Source organism: Barbatula barbatula, assembly GCF_947034865.1.
Source record: "Barbatula barbatula genome assembly, chromosome: 17".
Taxonomy (NCBI): Eukaryota; Metazoa; Chordata; class Actinopteri; order Cypriniformes; family Nemacheilidae; genus Barbatula; species Barbatula barbatula.
In genome coordinates, this window is record NC_136780.1 from 7,559,497 (window position 1) to 7,573,648 (window position 14,152).

A 14,152-nucleotide genomic window follows, 5' to 3' on the forward strand; every position below is an offset into this window, starting at 1 on the left:
GCAGTTTGGTAGAATTTCTCTCCGTTTCTCTGAGTCTGCATCTTTTCTCAACACTTTTCGCATTTAGAAATGAATCATTACGGGTAAGAAGAGTAATGTTTAGTTATGGAAATAGTGAACGTGGAAGAAGTAAGTTAAATGTAAGGAGTGGAGAGTTTATACAGAGTCTTTTTGGAATGCTGATTTCTCAGATGTCTCTTGAGGAACACGTCAACATTGCTTATTTAGAATTTACTCTAAAACTCATCCGGAGCTTGGACTAGAACGTTAAGTCTTTACATCCACAGCTTAGTTTCTTAACCATAAGACCACCACTTACTTTTCTATACAAACGGATACGTTTTAATATTTACATTAATTAATTTGACATGCACTTTTATCCAAAGTTAACTGCATTAACTCACCTATTGCACTGCAACTTTAATAGCCAATGTCAATAATCTATGCATACCTAAGTCACTTGCACTATTTTAGTCTAAATTACTATCTGTTCATAGCCACCTGTACATTAATGTTCATAGTATATAGTCATCTGTATATATTGTTCATAGTATATACCTACTGTCATATTTTCATAGAACATTCCTACTGCAAAATATTTTTATAGTCCATGCCCACTGTATTATATTCTCACTATTGTATTCTGTATTTATTCTAACTGTATATCCTGCACTTGCTAACTGCACTTCTGGTTAGACCTAAACTACATTACGTTACACTGTACTTGTATATGTGTAATGACAATAAAGTTGAATCTAATCTAATCTAATCAAAGCTACTTTCAAATGACAGTGCATTGTAATAATGTATGCAGTTAAAAAATACAAAAGATAGAGTGCATTAGGTCAGTAACTTCTCTCACGAATATAAAGTGATGCTTTCAGGTGAAAGTGTAGCATTACACTTTCACTTTCAAGAAGCTTCATGGGAAAATTGGTGTTTTGAAACTTTAGATTTCCCATTTGTGAAACAGCGATATCATGAAGAAAGAGACACTTTCATGCCAGAGCGTCCTTTCTAATGCTGAAATATAGTACCAAGACTTAATTTAATACCACATTCATGTTAATAAATGTAAACTCTAAATGATCAGTAAAGAATCACTGTTCAATAAACATCCGCAGAAAAGAAATATGCATGTTCCACGTTGGGTGATTTATTGGTTTAAATAGCTTTTAAAACAAGGTTTACAGCAGAACTGCCTTTCACAAACCGACATCAACACAGTAACGATGTGATAAAAACTGTTTTTATTATGCCACTCAATGCTGATCTGGGACCTGTTACCCACATGATCACCGTTTCCCGAAGAGTGTATTTGACTTGTTTGACATGTCTTCAATACACTGTGGCAAACACAGTGGTCACATTTAAGTGCTTTGAAAGAATATGTAAATAAAAGGTCTGTTTTTATAAGGACAAATGTGTTGACAAGGTCACCATGCTTTCTGTATGACAAGAGTGCAATACACATTTCAGAGAAGATAGTTACTTGGAAACCACTGAACGCAATACAAGACCCATTCTGAAGGAAATGTATTATTTGTATACAAAAAGAAAAATTATAACAAAGTGCTGTACTCACAATGTGATGTTAGTATACAACAGTGCAAACTGTCTGAAATCTTAGGGGAAAAAGGGGGAAAATTAAGGTATAAAATATTTTGAAGGTGTAAATGGATGACGTGTGAATATTAACTGATTATTAGAGTTTATGATGCATGAATAAACCAGCATTGCACATGTTCCTGCCCTATATGCTTTACACTCTTTAAAAGACTGTATAATATCATATTATATAAAAAAATATGCTCATTGTACTGTGTTTGCATTTTAGAAGTGTCAGAAACCATTTATTCTAGATCTTGATCTGGAGTCACATTGGTTTTTATTGCATGAGCCTCCATAGCTGGAAGGACAGGCAGAACATGGTTTCCCAGTCTTATATGGAGCCTCTCCAACCCAGTTTCCCCTGAAATACAAGTACGGCGTGCAGATATTCTGTTACTGGACTTTATTTTAAAAACAAAAACGCACAATAATAAACATTGTTGTTGACTTTTGTTAAATTATTCTCACTTTATAGAATAGTTGCAAACCAATAGTGTGGCCTGTTTCCATGTGCTCCCGAACACATACATGTTTGAACACCTGCTGATAGCACAGCCAATCCTACTGCTGGTGGCCCACACCATCTGAAACACAGGGTCTATCCCAGATATCTCGGAGTTGTCAACATAAGAACAATTCATATACTTATTTGGTATTTTAGACATACCTGAGTGTAGTGTGAACAGACAGAGCCAGTGCATCTACTGGGGTAGGAGAAAGAGTGCCTCTCATCATACCAGGATCTTACCAGCTCAATGACAGACCTGTATCTGCAAAATAAGATACATTTTACCATTAACTATATTAGAAAGTTACAACAGGATCAGAATAACAACATAGACTGTGTGGCAGCTGCTGGGGGAATATCTATTATACCATGGTACACCTTGTTACTATTATTTGCAAGTCTGTACCTTCCAGAGATGATGGACATGTTCTGCCCAGTGTGCCGCATAACATGAGGTGGACCATGGTCCCATATGCACTGAGAGGACCAGGACTCTGCAGATTTAGCCAGTATTTCATCCCACACCTTTCGAGAGAGTGAACAGAGAGAGAGAGAAATAATTAAAGATAGATCAATGGCAAGGTTGGATAAGGGCACCTATAGACGATTTATCTGATGTAGATTACAAGGCTGGCCCAAAGTTAACTTCATGTGCTTGGCTATAATATAATTTTTTATATTAATATTAATATACATTAATATTGATTCTTTGCGAAGGTCCAATGTTAAAGTTAAGTTTGGAAAATGTACAAATTTTAGTTTTTGTTGTCCTTATATCTTTATGTGTACCTTTAATTTATTCGAATATGGCTTTAAACACTAAAAGTGTTTGTTTATTTGGGAAAATGACTAGAAATATAATGAATGTTAAAAAAGGAAACTCCTATAAAAACACTATAGGTTAAGGCTGCTATACCATATATTCCATATTGGATGCAGGTGGGAACACCTGTGGGCGCACGCGGTTGTGATAATCCAGTAAAGCCCTCATGTCTCTGTTGGAGATGTATCGTTTCCGCCGAGCTCGAGGTGGGCTGATGTCGGTTCTGTTCCTCAAGCTCATCATCGTCTCAATAGAAACCTCACTGAGATGAAGCAGATCCGTTGAGCTGGATAGCGCCACAACTTCTGTCATGCATGACACTGTCCACAAGGTGGCAGCAAAGAACAGCTGAGCGCTAGCCAGAGTCATCCTTTTGCCGGCTGGCTACAGGTGATTTATCTGTGAAAGAAGAATCCAGTGATAACCATTTTTCACTGTTCCAACCAGTGAAATAAAATTAAACCAGGGGAACAGAATAGTCCATTCCAAGTGTAGCTTGATCATGACATTAATGCAAAACAGGTATCAATGGGGATGCTGTAAGGTAATAGCCGTGTGTGTGTGTAATTTTGAGCGTTGTTAGAACAAACAAACATTTAAGAGAATTTGATTATAAAAAACAAGCACGGTGTAATTCATTTGAATATTTACGAATAGCATCATTTATCAACAAGTACTCTTGAAAAGAAAATCAGCATATGCTGGGCTAGGTGTGTTTTGATGATGGTGTAACCAGCTTAAACCAGTTAAGGACCAGCGCAAGACCAGTTTAAACCAGCACATGACCAGCTTAAACAAGCACAAACCAGTATCAAAACATACCAAACCAGATGCTGTTTTTTTCAACAGGTGTGCAATTCAAAATCTTAAACATTTTCAGCAAAACTGTAAATATAAAAGATTTTTAAGAAATTACTTGAATACAAATATTTTAACCATTTTAAATATTTCGAAGATTGACCGTTTTAACATAACAAGCAAAGACTAATGTGAACACACATATTGTAATGTGAACATATGAAATATTGAAGTACCTATGCTTGTAGTGGTGTGTGAAGTGTATGAATCCTCAGCTATGCGGTCTTCACAGCATATACCTTCAGAAGTGATTTCAGAGCTCTAGCACAGCCTGGAGAGGGATCTTCACTTAAACTCTGGCCTTCGCAAACAACTTCTTTGACGTGCCGCGGAGCACTTTAACTGGACCAACGCCGTAAGACCATTTGACGTAAAAGAAAAGCTGGATCCAGCTTCATCTCTTTTTTCCCTTGCAGGGATGTTCCCGAAGTTCAGGAAACTTTAAAGAAGATTTTCCTTTTTAGGCACCTTTCAGTAGGGATGCTCCAAATACTCATTCTTCTTAAGATGCTATAACAAAATATAAAGACTGGTGCTTTTTTCCATTTAAATATCTGTTAAAATATCTCTTTATTTTTGTGATATATCTTTTCAGTCTTGTGACATTATTTCATTTTGTAAATAGTGACATAATAGCCTACAGTACATGCACAGTCATATTGTAATGAAATTTAATGTATTTCAGGCTTTAGTTCCTCAAAAAAAAAACTCCTGTAGTAAGCAGTCATCCTCAAACTGCTACGGTCGACAGGGTCAAAGTTCCTCTTAAGGCCTGTTTGGATGACTTTCTATTGACTTTTCATATTGACAAAAAAACAGCAACTTGTTCTCTAAAGACACAAATGTCATCACGTCTCAACATACACAACATAGCAGCACTGACTGTTTTGTCTTTGTACACAAATTGCTCACATTCATGTCATGCCGTAGACATTGGTAAACATTATGCCTGAAGTCAAATGTTGAAAGCTTTATGTGTTGATATGACAAGCACAATGAGTCCTTGTGTAACATTTATAAATAGCATCGGACATGTGCCTGTAAATTCTGTCACATACTTAATACTGCTGTCATCACAGATCAAAGGAGGTGCTGAATGTTGAGCAGAAATATCTAACTCATCTCTCAGTTCAGTCTGGTCACGCAGCAAGTATAACCAAATAAAGTTTAATTTAGTGGCAGAATGGTTGCCATGGCTACACCCCATTCCTGTTTCTTATCTGCTCGGTGTTCGGAAGGGCTCCAGTGCATTGTGGGATGGAGAGAGAGATAGAAAAAAGCTTGTAAAGGTGCACAGCTGTGCCATCCTCTTTTCCACACCAATGCAAAGAGCACTGGGGGTTTTCTATGAAACACCTCACTTAACAGACTGTTCAGACCTCCATTTCTCATGTCAGCAGTCCAAACTTGTACTGACTGCCAGAAAACAAACTTGCTAAGTGATGTAGATGTTCGTGGTGATGGATGGTTTCAAGCAGAACAGAGACAATGAGTCTGTTCTGATCACCGCTTACAATAATTTACTAGCGGTTCACATTTCTTCTTTTTACTGATATAGCATTTACAACACAAAAACTGGGGAGTATTTAACAACCTGATGACATTCTACTTGCTTGTAGTTGCATTTGTGTTGTTTTTAATTCAACTAGATTTACCGATCATATAAGAAGAAAAAAATAAAACCTGTGGTGAAAAAATTTACTCTAACTCTAATCAAATACATGAACATCTGAATTAAAATAAAGAAATTGTTCCTTTTCCAGATTTGGATAAATGTATTTATTTCCCAGCATGGTCGCCCCAAAGAGCAATAATTCATTGAGTCTGTGTGAAGTGTCCTTAAACAGAGTAGAAACAATCCATCTTCCCCTTACCCTAACGTTTCTGACATCACCTAGTCTAGATGCTAACAGAAGTGATTCTTTTGGATGGCATGCCATCTAAAGGGGTTTTAAAAACCTATAAACATAAATTTATAGGCATTGGTCATTGGACAATATTAATGATCATGGTGCGCAAGTTTTGAGTGCAACAATGGCAATCCTTCTGCGTAACTGAATAAAGTTGCCAAGATTTTTTAACTGAACTCATTCATCTTTATTTTGACTTATCTTAAATTGCACATTAGACATGAAGGTCTGGCATTATTCTTAAATAAACTGAATGAGTCAATAGGTTTTCATCCTGGCCAGGGGCCCCCAGTTATCTAGGGGCTGTTAGCAACCCAGGGTCGTAATTGTAACCTTTTGTTAAATGGTAGAAAGATAGATTCGTGCTCAAATAGCTTTGTATACTGTGCTAGGCTTTAATGGACTAGTTTTGATGCACTAATGTATTTTGTTGCCTATGTTGTTATAATTGCTTCCAATGTTTCCTCATCTGTAAGTCGCTTTGGATAAAATCGTCTGCTAAATGACAAAATGTAAAGAAAATGTAAATGTAAATAAATACAAATGTATTACTTTGGACTGTAGCGTTAAAGCCTTGTTTAAAAGGATTTATTTAAAGATCAAAACTATCTGGTGAATCTTTTCCCCACAAAAGCAAATTTAGCCCTTCAAAACGATGTTATAGTTCCATCTATTGGAGAACAAAAGCCAACATATTACCACAGTGTAGAAAGTTGACAATAACCCACCAGACAATACTTGCAATGACTCGTGTTGTAATTATTGTGCCATATTTGTTCACATTTTGACATTACAGATTACCAACATTTGGGTTTGTCGTAATATACTATGGCGAAGCTATTGCTCTTGCTTATTGGTGAGGAAATACTGGCGTCTCGTAGTAACCGCCCTATGGTGGAAGCCAATTTTAAATATTAAATACTTTTTCGTGACGTTTCTTAATAGCCATCCAATGACGATGGCTGTTTCATGAATATTAATCGTAATGTTCCTTCGCCATAGTATGATTAATAAACGAGCCTGATTTCTGTTTCCGCATTTATTCACAGGGCACACCGAGCAACATGGCTGCTATAGGCAGCTCAGCGAACAAGTTGATTGAGCTGTGGAAATGTCCATACACGCGTGCTTATTTACCTCATCTATTCCTTTTTATTTCAGTTTTAGGATCACTTTTAAAACTATTGGAGCTTGTTTCGGAGAGCTACTTCAGTAACAGCAGAAACGTTTTAAATGTGTAAGTATCGGTCTATGTGGTCGCTATTTTGTAGACAAAACTTGCTAAAACACTAACATAGAAAAAAACTAAAGATTATAATGGAACTGTCTCCGAAAAGACAAATCGTTTAACTTATCACTATTTTAAAGTGCTCTTCTCGCTAAATGATAAACGACACGACATGTCATTGACGACTCTATGTGACATTGGTGTGAAGCTTAAGCGTATTTTTTTGTCCTTGACTTCACCTTTTTCATTTCAGATATTTTGTAAAGGTCTCTTGGGGATGGACCCTTGCTTTACTCCTGCCATTTATTTATTTCTCCAACTCTTACAAGAGAAGCCGGGCGTTTGTGCTTAAGCGGCTGACGTCACTTCTGGTGGCCACCTTCATCTGGTACACCTGCACCGAGACCTTCTACTACATTGAAGATGTAACGGGTGCATGCTACGAGTCAAACACCATGGAGGTCATACGTGATGGTGACATAACTACAAAGGCAGCATGCAAGAAGGCCGGATTCATATGGGATGGCTTTGACATATCTGGACACTCTTTCATTCTGTCTTACTCCGCTCTCGTCATCGTGGAAGAAATGGCGGCCATGTTACAAATACCAAATTCTCACCGAAACGCCTTTCTTGATTGCCTCTATATAGCACTTAATGTGATCGTGGCTATCTGGTTATGGATGTTCGCATGTACGTCTGTATATTTCCATCATTTGATTGACAAGTTTCTGGGGACCTCAGTTGGAGTATTGGGGTGGTATGTGACCTATGTTGTTTGGTACCCGAAGTGTTCTTTACCAGGTCTCCCTCCACAGCCAAATGAGCAAAAAGAACATGCTTAGTGTGAGAACTGAATTGCATATCTAAACCATGCCATCATTTATACTAACCCAGTTATACACTACAACAAACGTCACACATCTGCCTTGTTTGGGCTGAAAGTAAGCATGGGTCGGCCCATGTTCCTAAAATGACAATCTGTAACATGAGAGAGGACACGGATCCTTATTGTTGTATTCAAAAGGTCTGTAGATCTACACACACAGGGTTGGAGTTGCAAACTTTATATTTTGCCTGAACATTATAGTTTGTCGACTTGTATTATCAAGCCTGCAATCATCAGTTTAGCTGCCTTGACATTATATGGCTGAGAATGTTTCTTTTGGAATAATATGTATTTATAATTTATTTATTCATATTGAACATAAACATAACATCATTCATGTGTTCAACAATTCCAGATTTCAATTGATGCCATATGCCACTCAATTGTATTGAGTTTTTATCAAGAAAGTTCTTCGTGATTTTATGTTTTACCTATCTTGCCGAACTTTGTTGGTGCCATTCTTTAAGGGGTAGTTTTCTGTCATCATTTATTCACCCTCATATAAATGAAAACCTGACTCTGTTTGTGACAAAAGAAGGTGTTTTAAGAAATGTCTCTGTGACTGTCCATCCATACAATCGAAGACAATGGGTGAAATGTTGTTTGGTTACCAACGTTCTTTAAGATATCAACTTTTGTGTTTCACAAGAGCTACTGTATGGAATGACATGAGTGGGTGAACGTGTGGGGGGTGGTAAATGATGAAATAATTTTATTTTGGGTGCACTATTTACTATAAATAGTAAATAACGTCTGTATGTTGTCATTGGTACCTGTAGGAGTAAAGGCTTAATTATTTTAGAGCTTTAGATTTTGGAAGATGTTCTTATATGATACAATGCACTGTAATGGGACCTGAATAAAACTGGATTATTTGGAAACAATTACATTTTTCCTTGCATGCTAGATTCTGGGTGTATGGCTTCTTAATAGTATTTCTTACAGGTTTGATGTAAGAATTGGAGAGTGGGAACATGCTGCCTATGGAGGGAACATCCATTATTCATTTGTAACTTTGGTCTCTATTATTCAATAACACTATTTGTGTAACGTTGTAACAAAGAACCTACAGTTGTTTTATGTTCCTAATTTTAGCAAAATGTCATAACAGAATACAGTTTGTATCTCTTGAATAAACTGTTCTTCACTCTGTTTAATGTTATTGGTTTTAGTTTGTATGTAACAGAATGAAAACTAAATGTATAATTTGCCTTTATTACTCTTGCACGTGCGACAGAAATATTCTGGATCTTTCTAGACAAATTTTCCAGCACTAATTCACAGTGTAACACATCAGAGGGAGGGACTGGGGTGAAGGGTTCCCCCTCCTCTGCCGGCTCGATTGGTACGTTCCATGCCTCAGTCAATGGTGCTTTAATACCTAGATCTTGCTAGAATGTGCCTTTTACAGCGAGGGGGGGGTTTGACTTCATAGACCTGCTACGCTGGAGGATTGCATCATTACTGTGGTGGAGGGGGTTTAATTCTTAAAAGAACTGCGCAGCATCCCCATTATTATCTGCGTGCAGCATCCCAGACAGGTACAGAAAGTAAAGACTATAACATTAAGACACACACCTTGACTGATTGCGAAGAATTACACAGGGTAGATTTAATACTTTCACAATGACGCAGGGAAAGGTAAGAAGCATTTTATTCTTTACAGTGTTTTAAGATTTTACAGTTATTGGTGTATTTATCTTTAATTGGGAACCGTTAACCAAAAACAAGGTTTTTCTGTAAATTGGCAGAGATACTGTGGAAGTTTTTCTGCACTGTTCTAGTTTTATCCATCCCCATAAGGGACAGCTCTCGATTACAAAATGAAAAATCCAGCATTCATGTTTTGATTTTTGTGCATAATGCATTTAAGCTGATATCTGAGTCAATTTGATATATATTATATATATAATCTATATATTATAGGTGTTTGGTAGAGTTTTAATGTGTTCATGAGTGAGCTGCAAAGGTTGACTCAAAAAATAATTTACTAACAGTGTGGTTGGTAAATACACCTGATTTTATATTATTGTTAAATGAATGTGATTTCAATTACATATCAAGAAACAAGATCTTTTAACTCTTAAGAAGATTTGTTCCCGGCTGCTAAAGTTAAGTGGATCAGGACATTAATGAGGAAAGCCTCTTTAAAGGTGGCTTGTTATATTTACCTTCAGTCGACTCTCGGGGCCACAGTGACTCAGTCATCCATAAGTAATGAGCAGATAAATTACTCAAACTCTCCATTGGGTGCCACTATGATTCACCAACGGATACCCAGTGCGACTCATAATAAATATGTGAAATGTAGTTCTATTAAAGCAGGTTATACATGTTCATCAATTTTATCAGTTGAATGGGAAAACGGGAAGTGAATGCAGGAGAGAAAGAATCAAACAGTTGATTATGAGCATACGATTCAATGCTAATGTTTATTTGCTGTATCTTTAAATGTTTTATTAGAGATCAAATTATGCTTATTCTTGTACAGGTTTCTGTAACCAGTAAGTCAAACAATGATGCAGACGTTCCTCCCCAGCCCCCGGCTCCTCCATCGTATTATGAGGCTGTTGCTGGTAATTTCACTTATTTACCTTTGTACATTAGATTCTTCAGATGTTATCTTAGACATGCATGAATGCAAATACAATTTGATCACAATCCTACACACTACGAGGACAGTAATTTAGTGTTACACCATATCTATCCTATTCTGACGTTAAACTTCAGCATTGAGTTTGGTATGCAAATGATTACAGCCTGTGAGATGTACTGTGAAAAACATGATGTGTAATATTTGTCTACTCTTTTGGAAGGTGAAAGCCCTTGTTATAGTGGATCATATTCTGGTGATGGAGAGATGCTCACAGAATTCAGCTGGGATGACCGAAATATCAGGAGGATATTTATCCGCAAGGTTTACACCATCCTGATGCTCCAGCTTTCTGTCACACTTGCTTTTGTGTCGCTTTTTGTTTTCTGGTGAGTGTTTATTGGCCTTATATAGAAGCTAGAAAAAATATGACAAAATATTATTTGTTTGAATTACAGCTCTGTCTTGTCTGTCTTGCAGTGAACCGGTGAAGTTTTACATTCAGACCAACCCTGGCTGGTACTGGGCATCATAGTAAGTTGAATTCACTATTTTGGGTTCAATCTTTCAATAATTGTATGTATGCCAGCTTTAACTAAATCCTACTATTTAAAAGTCAGCTTTTAGCATGTATTTTGCACTTTAACAATGAAAATGTATTTTTCCCCAATAGTGTAGTGTTTTTTGTCACATATCTCACCCTGTCCTGCTGCCGTGGCCCTCGGTGAGTTAATAGCCTAATCTAAAATCTACAAAACGTTTTTCATTCAGATTCATTGTATATCAATAAAATACAATTATACAGTAATTCTATGGTTAATTTAATGAGACATAAGCTACTATGCTTGTTCAAATCAAAATGAATTAAAACATAACCTTGGCCGTCCAGTTTCATCAACAAAATTGACAACAGGTTTTCATTTCAATGTTCTTCATTTCTATCCTTATCAAACATACAGGAGGCAGTTTCCATGGAATCTGATTCTGCTCATGATCTTTGTAAGTACTTAACTAAAGATTATTTTGTTCACTTAGATTAATCTATTGAATATCAAGTAGGCATAGAACATATAATGCCGCTATATAATGCCATATTGCTTTTTCTCATTGTAAATGGGAAACAGAACAATTCCATCCATTATCATGATTATGAAAGACTGTCTCAAACTATTTTAAAATAAATAATTTTTCTTTTAATACCTGTTTCAAATCTTGTTTCAGACTCTGTCACTTTCATATATGACAGGGATGTTGTCCAGGTAAAGTTCTGTTCACTGTGTCACAGTAATAATTTCACATATACAGTAACAATACACAGTGAATCATAATAATAATAAGAGCTTTTGCTCGTACCAAATTAAACATTTTAATGTCTAATCTCTTATATTGTATATTTATTAGCTACTACAACACTAAATCTGTCATCATCTGCCTGGGTATTACTGCCTTGGTGTGTCTCAGCATTACTATTTTTAGCTTCCAAACCAAGGTCAGTATTTATAAACACATTTATCATAATTGCAACAATTAATTTTTTGATATGTATAATTTAGATGCTAAATCACACAAATGTTCTTTTTTTACAGTTTGACATTACTTCCTGCCAAGGCGTTCTGTTAGTTTTATGTTTAACCTTGTGCATTTGTGGACTTGTCCTGGCCATCATATTGCCCCTCGGATATGTAAGTTTTGTAGGATCTTTGACATTTATGCCTTTATCCAAATATTGATTTTCAAAGGTATTAAAAAGGGCTATTTGACATAAGGATGTACTTTGATTTCTATGTGCTTTTTTCTCAAACAGGTTCCATGGTTGCAAGTTGTGTATGCTGCTTTGGGAGCTATACTGTTCTGCATGGTACAATAGATCTCCTCTGTTAATATACTGTAAATATATATTGTAAAGCTGTGTCTGGACAGTGTCATCTTTGAACATTTGTTAAAAGCTGTACTGCGCAAGTGCATTTTACATGCTCTTTTTAAAGTAAAATTAGATTAGACTTTTAAGAACTTGGATTAGATGAATCATTAATTGTCATTTCTCTTCATCTTTTGCTGTTTAGTTCCTGGCATTTGACACGCAGATGTTAATGGGAAGCAAGCGATATACCATAAGTCCAGAGGAGTACATCTTTGCCACCCTAAGCCTATACCTCGACATTGTTTACATATTTTCCTTCTTTCTCCAGTTATTTGGAACTCAACGAGAGTAAAATTGTGTAATGTTCTTGCCAATTTATTGATTTGCACAGGCCCATGAATTTCAATAGATTTATTTTGTCTGAGCAATCTTCTCCAGCATGAGATGGATCTACAGTGCACATTGTTGTGTTTCAAGCTCACCCCAGCTTCTCTTCGGCTGCGATGTGGCACACGTTCATCCTGTAGTATTAGGGAGGTCTCCAATTGCATATACTGTACAAACATATCTGCATTGGTTGAATTTTTACAACATCCATGTAGTTGTGAAATCAGTGTTATTAAATGCACTGTCAACATCTCAGTGTAGGCTCCGAAAACACAAGCACTTCAGTACTGCTGAAGAATCTCATTTGCAATAAAGTGTATCAAGCTTTTGCATGAAAGTTAATATTTTTGCTAGATGTGTCCATGTGCAATAATGTGCACAAAATTAATCATGTTAAAGCTGCTTTAAAGAATAAGTTTATCCATAGAATATGTCAACTGTATTCCTGTTCCTTCATAATTGATATAACTGCACGAGGAAAGAAATCATGAAAACTGATGGAGATAATATTTTCATATCACAGTATTATAGAGTTTTTTTATGATTGGCTGACATGCTACAAAAGTGCAGAAAGGCAAGTTCGCATTTACATTATATACGTTTTTGTATATTCCATTTTCTGAATTTCATTTAAAATCGTCACTAACACTGACGTTTTAAAGTCGCTATTTATTTTGTTTATCAAATCCAAAAATGCTTTTTTTCATCATAGAGAGTTTCTGTGTATCATCATAGCTCAAATCTATATTTTTGAAGGTTTATATTTTTGAAGAAAATGGGTCTGTGAATAATTTTGGAAGTGAACATAACTGCACAAAGTTTACTTCAAGAAATATGTTTAAAATGCAGTGCTAAATGTAAGATTGAAGTATTACTGAAGTAAAAACTGTGTAGCCTATCCCGTAGTTTTGATTGTTAAATATTAAGTAAATTAAATAGGAAAATAAATGTGACCGTATTTTCTCTCGAACAAGAATAAATAATTCCATTCACATTTTGTGTGGTTTGTTTTATTACAGCTTTAAATGATTACATATTTTGTGCAAGGTCAAAGTATTTATTTTGTTGACATGTTTATCAAATCCCAAAACGTTTTTTTTTTTCATTAAACAGATTTTCTATGTATTATCATAGTTCAAATCTATATTTTTGAAGAAAATGGGTCTTTGAATAATTTTGGAAGTGAACATAACTGCACAAAGTTTACTTCAAGAAATATGTTTGAAATGCAGAGCTAAATGTAAGATTTGAGTATAACTGCAGTAAAAACTGTGTAGCCTATCCCGTAGTTTCTCTTGAACAAGAATAAATAATTCCTTTCACATTTTGTGTGGATTTATTTACTTATTACAGCTTTAAACGATTACATATTTTGTGTTAGGTCAATCCGAGCACCCTATTTGTGTCGGGCTGTGATGCAAGAATGCTTTCCCATAACCAGAATATGTAAATACTTCACCGGACCACAAAGGAGACATAACAAG

General features: G+C 35.9%; 3 protein-coding genes across 4 annotated transcripts; 2 read left to right on the forward strand and 1 right to left on the reverse strand.

Annotated features, from left to right (window-relative positions):
- Positions 1–1,142: 1,142 nt before the first annotated feature.
- r3hdml (R3H domain containing-like) lies at positions 1,143–3,275 on the reverse strand. Its single transcript, XM_079478139.1, has 5 exons — positions 3,036–3,275; positions 2,526–2,644; positions 2,279–2,381; positions 2,080–2,195; positions 1,143–1,972 (listed from the first exon to the last, which is right to left on the reverse strand). The coding sequence occupies exons 1-5, from the start codon at positions 3,252–3,254 to the stop codon at positions 1,843–1,845; spliced, it is 687 nt and encodes a 228-aa protein (XP_079334265.1). The 5' UTR covers positions 3,255–3,275; the 3' UTR covers positions 1,143–1,842.
- A 3,473-nt stretch (positions 3,276–6,748) lies between these two features.
- fitm2 (fat storage inducing transmembrane protein 2) lies at positions 6,749–9,094 on the forward strand. The gene is made up of 2 exons (XM_079478592.1): positions 6,749–6,947; positions 7,192–9,094. The coding sequence occupies exons 1-2, from the start codon at positions 6,775–6,777 to the stop codon at positions 7,781–7,783; spliced, it is 765 nt and encodes a 254-aa protein (XP_079334718.1). The 5' UTR covers positions 6,749–6,774; the 3' UTR covers positions 7,784–9,094.
- A 135-nt stretch (positions 9,095–9,229) lies between these two features.
- On the forward strand, positions 9,230–13,661 carry LOC306906948 (protein lifeguard 2-like). Of its 2 annotated transcripts, none has more exons than XM_079478716.1 (11): positions 9,230–9,468; positions 10,319–10,403; positions 10,644–10,809; positions 10,901–10,954; positions 11,094–11,144; positions 11,380–11,419; positions 11,642–11,679; positions 11,822–11,909; positions 12,007–12,102; positions 12,225–12,278; positions 12,484–13,661. In XM_079478716.1, exons 1-11 carry the CDS (start codon positions 9,454–9,456, stop codon positions 12,631–12,633), a joined length of 837 nt encoding a protein of 278 aa, XP_079334842.1. In that variant the 5' UTR covers positions 9,230–9,453; the 3' UTR covers positions 12,634–13,661. The 2 variants fall into 2 exon arrangements, with proteins under 2 accessions (XP_079334842.1, XP_079334843.1); XM_079478717.1 differs by having other exon boundaries at positions 9,235–9,368.
- Positions 13,662–14,152: the final 491 nt, after the last annotated feature.

Bases quoted from the DNA above. Each gene is read 5' to 3' on its own strand.
- r3hdml (XM_079478139.1), bottom strand. From the start codon at position 3,254: ATGACAGAAGTTGTGGCGCTATCCAGCTCAACGGATCTGCTTCATCTC. The intron at 2,382-2,525 runs GTACAGACTTGC...CTTATTTTGCAG, and splicing joins ATGTCCATCATCTCTGGAAG to ATACAGGTCTGTCATTGAGC. The intron at 2,196-2,278 runs GTATGTCTAAAA...CCTGTGTTTCAG, and splicing joins TCTGTTCACACTACACTCAG to ATGGTGTGGGCCACCAGCAG.
- fitm2 (XM_079478592.1), top strand. From the start codon at position 6,775: ATGGCTGCTATAGGCAGCTCAGCGAACAAGTTGATTGAGCTGTGGAAA. The intron at 6,948-7,191 runs GTAAGTATCGGT...TTTTCATTTCAG, and splicing joins AGCAGAAACGTTTTAAATGT to ATATTTTGTAAAGGTCTCTT.
- LOC306906948 (XM_079478716.1), top strand. The intron at 11,910-12,006 runs GTCAGTATTTAT...CTTTTTTTACAG, and splicing joins TTTTTAGCTTCCAAACCAAG to TTTGACATTACTTCCTGCCA. The intron at 12,279-12,483 runs GTACAATAGATC...TTTGCTGTTTAG, and splicing joins GAGCTATACTGTTCTGCATG to TTCCTGGCATTTGACACGCA.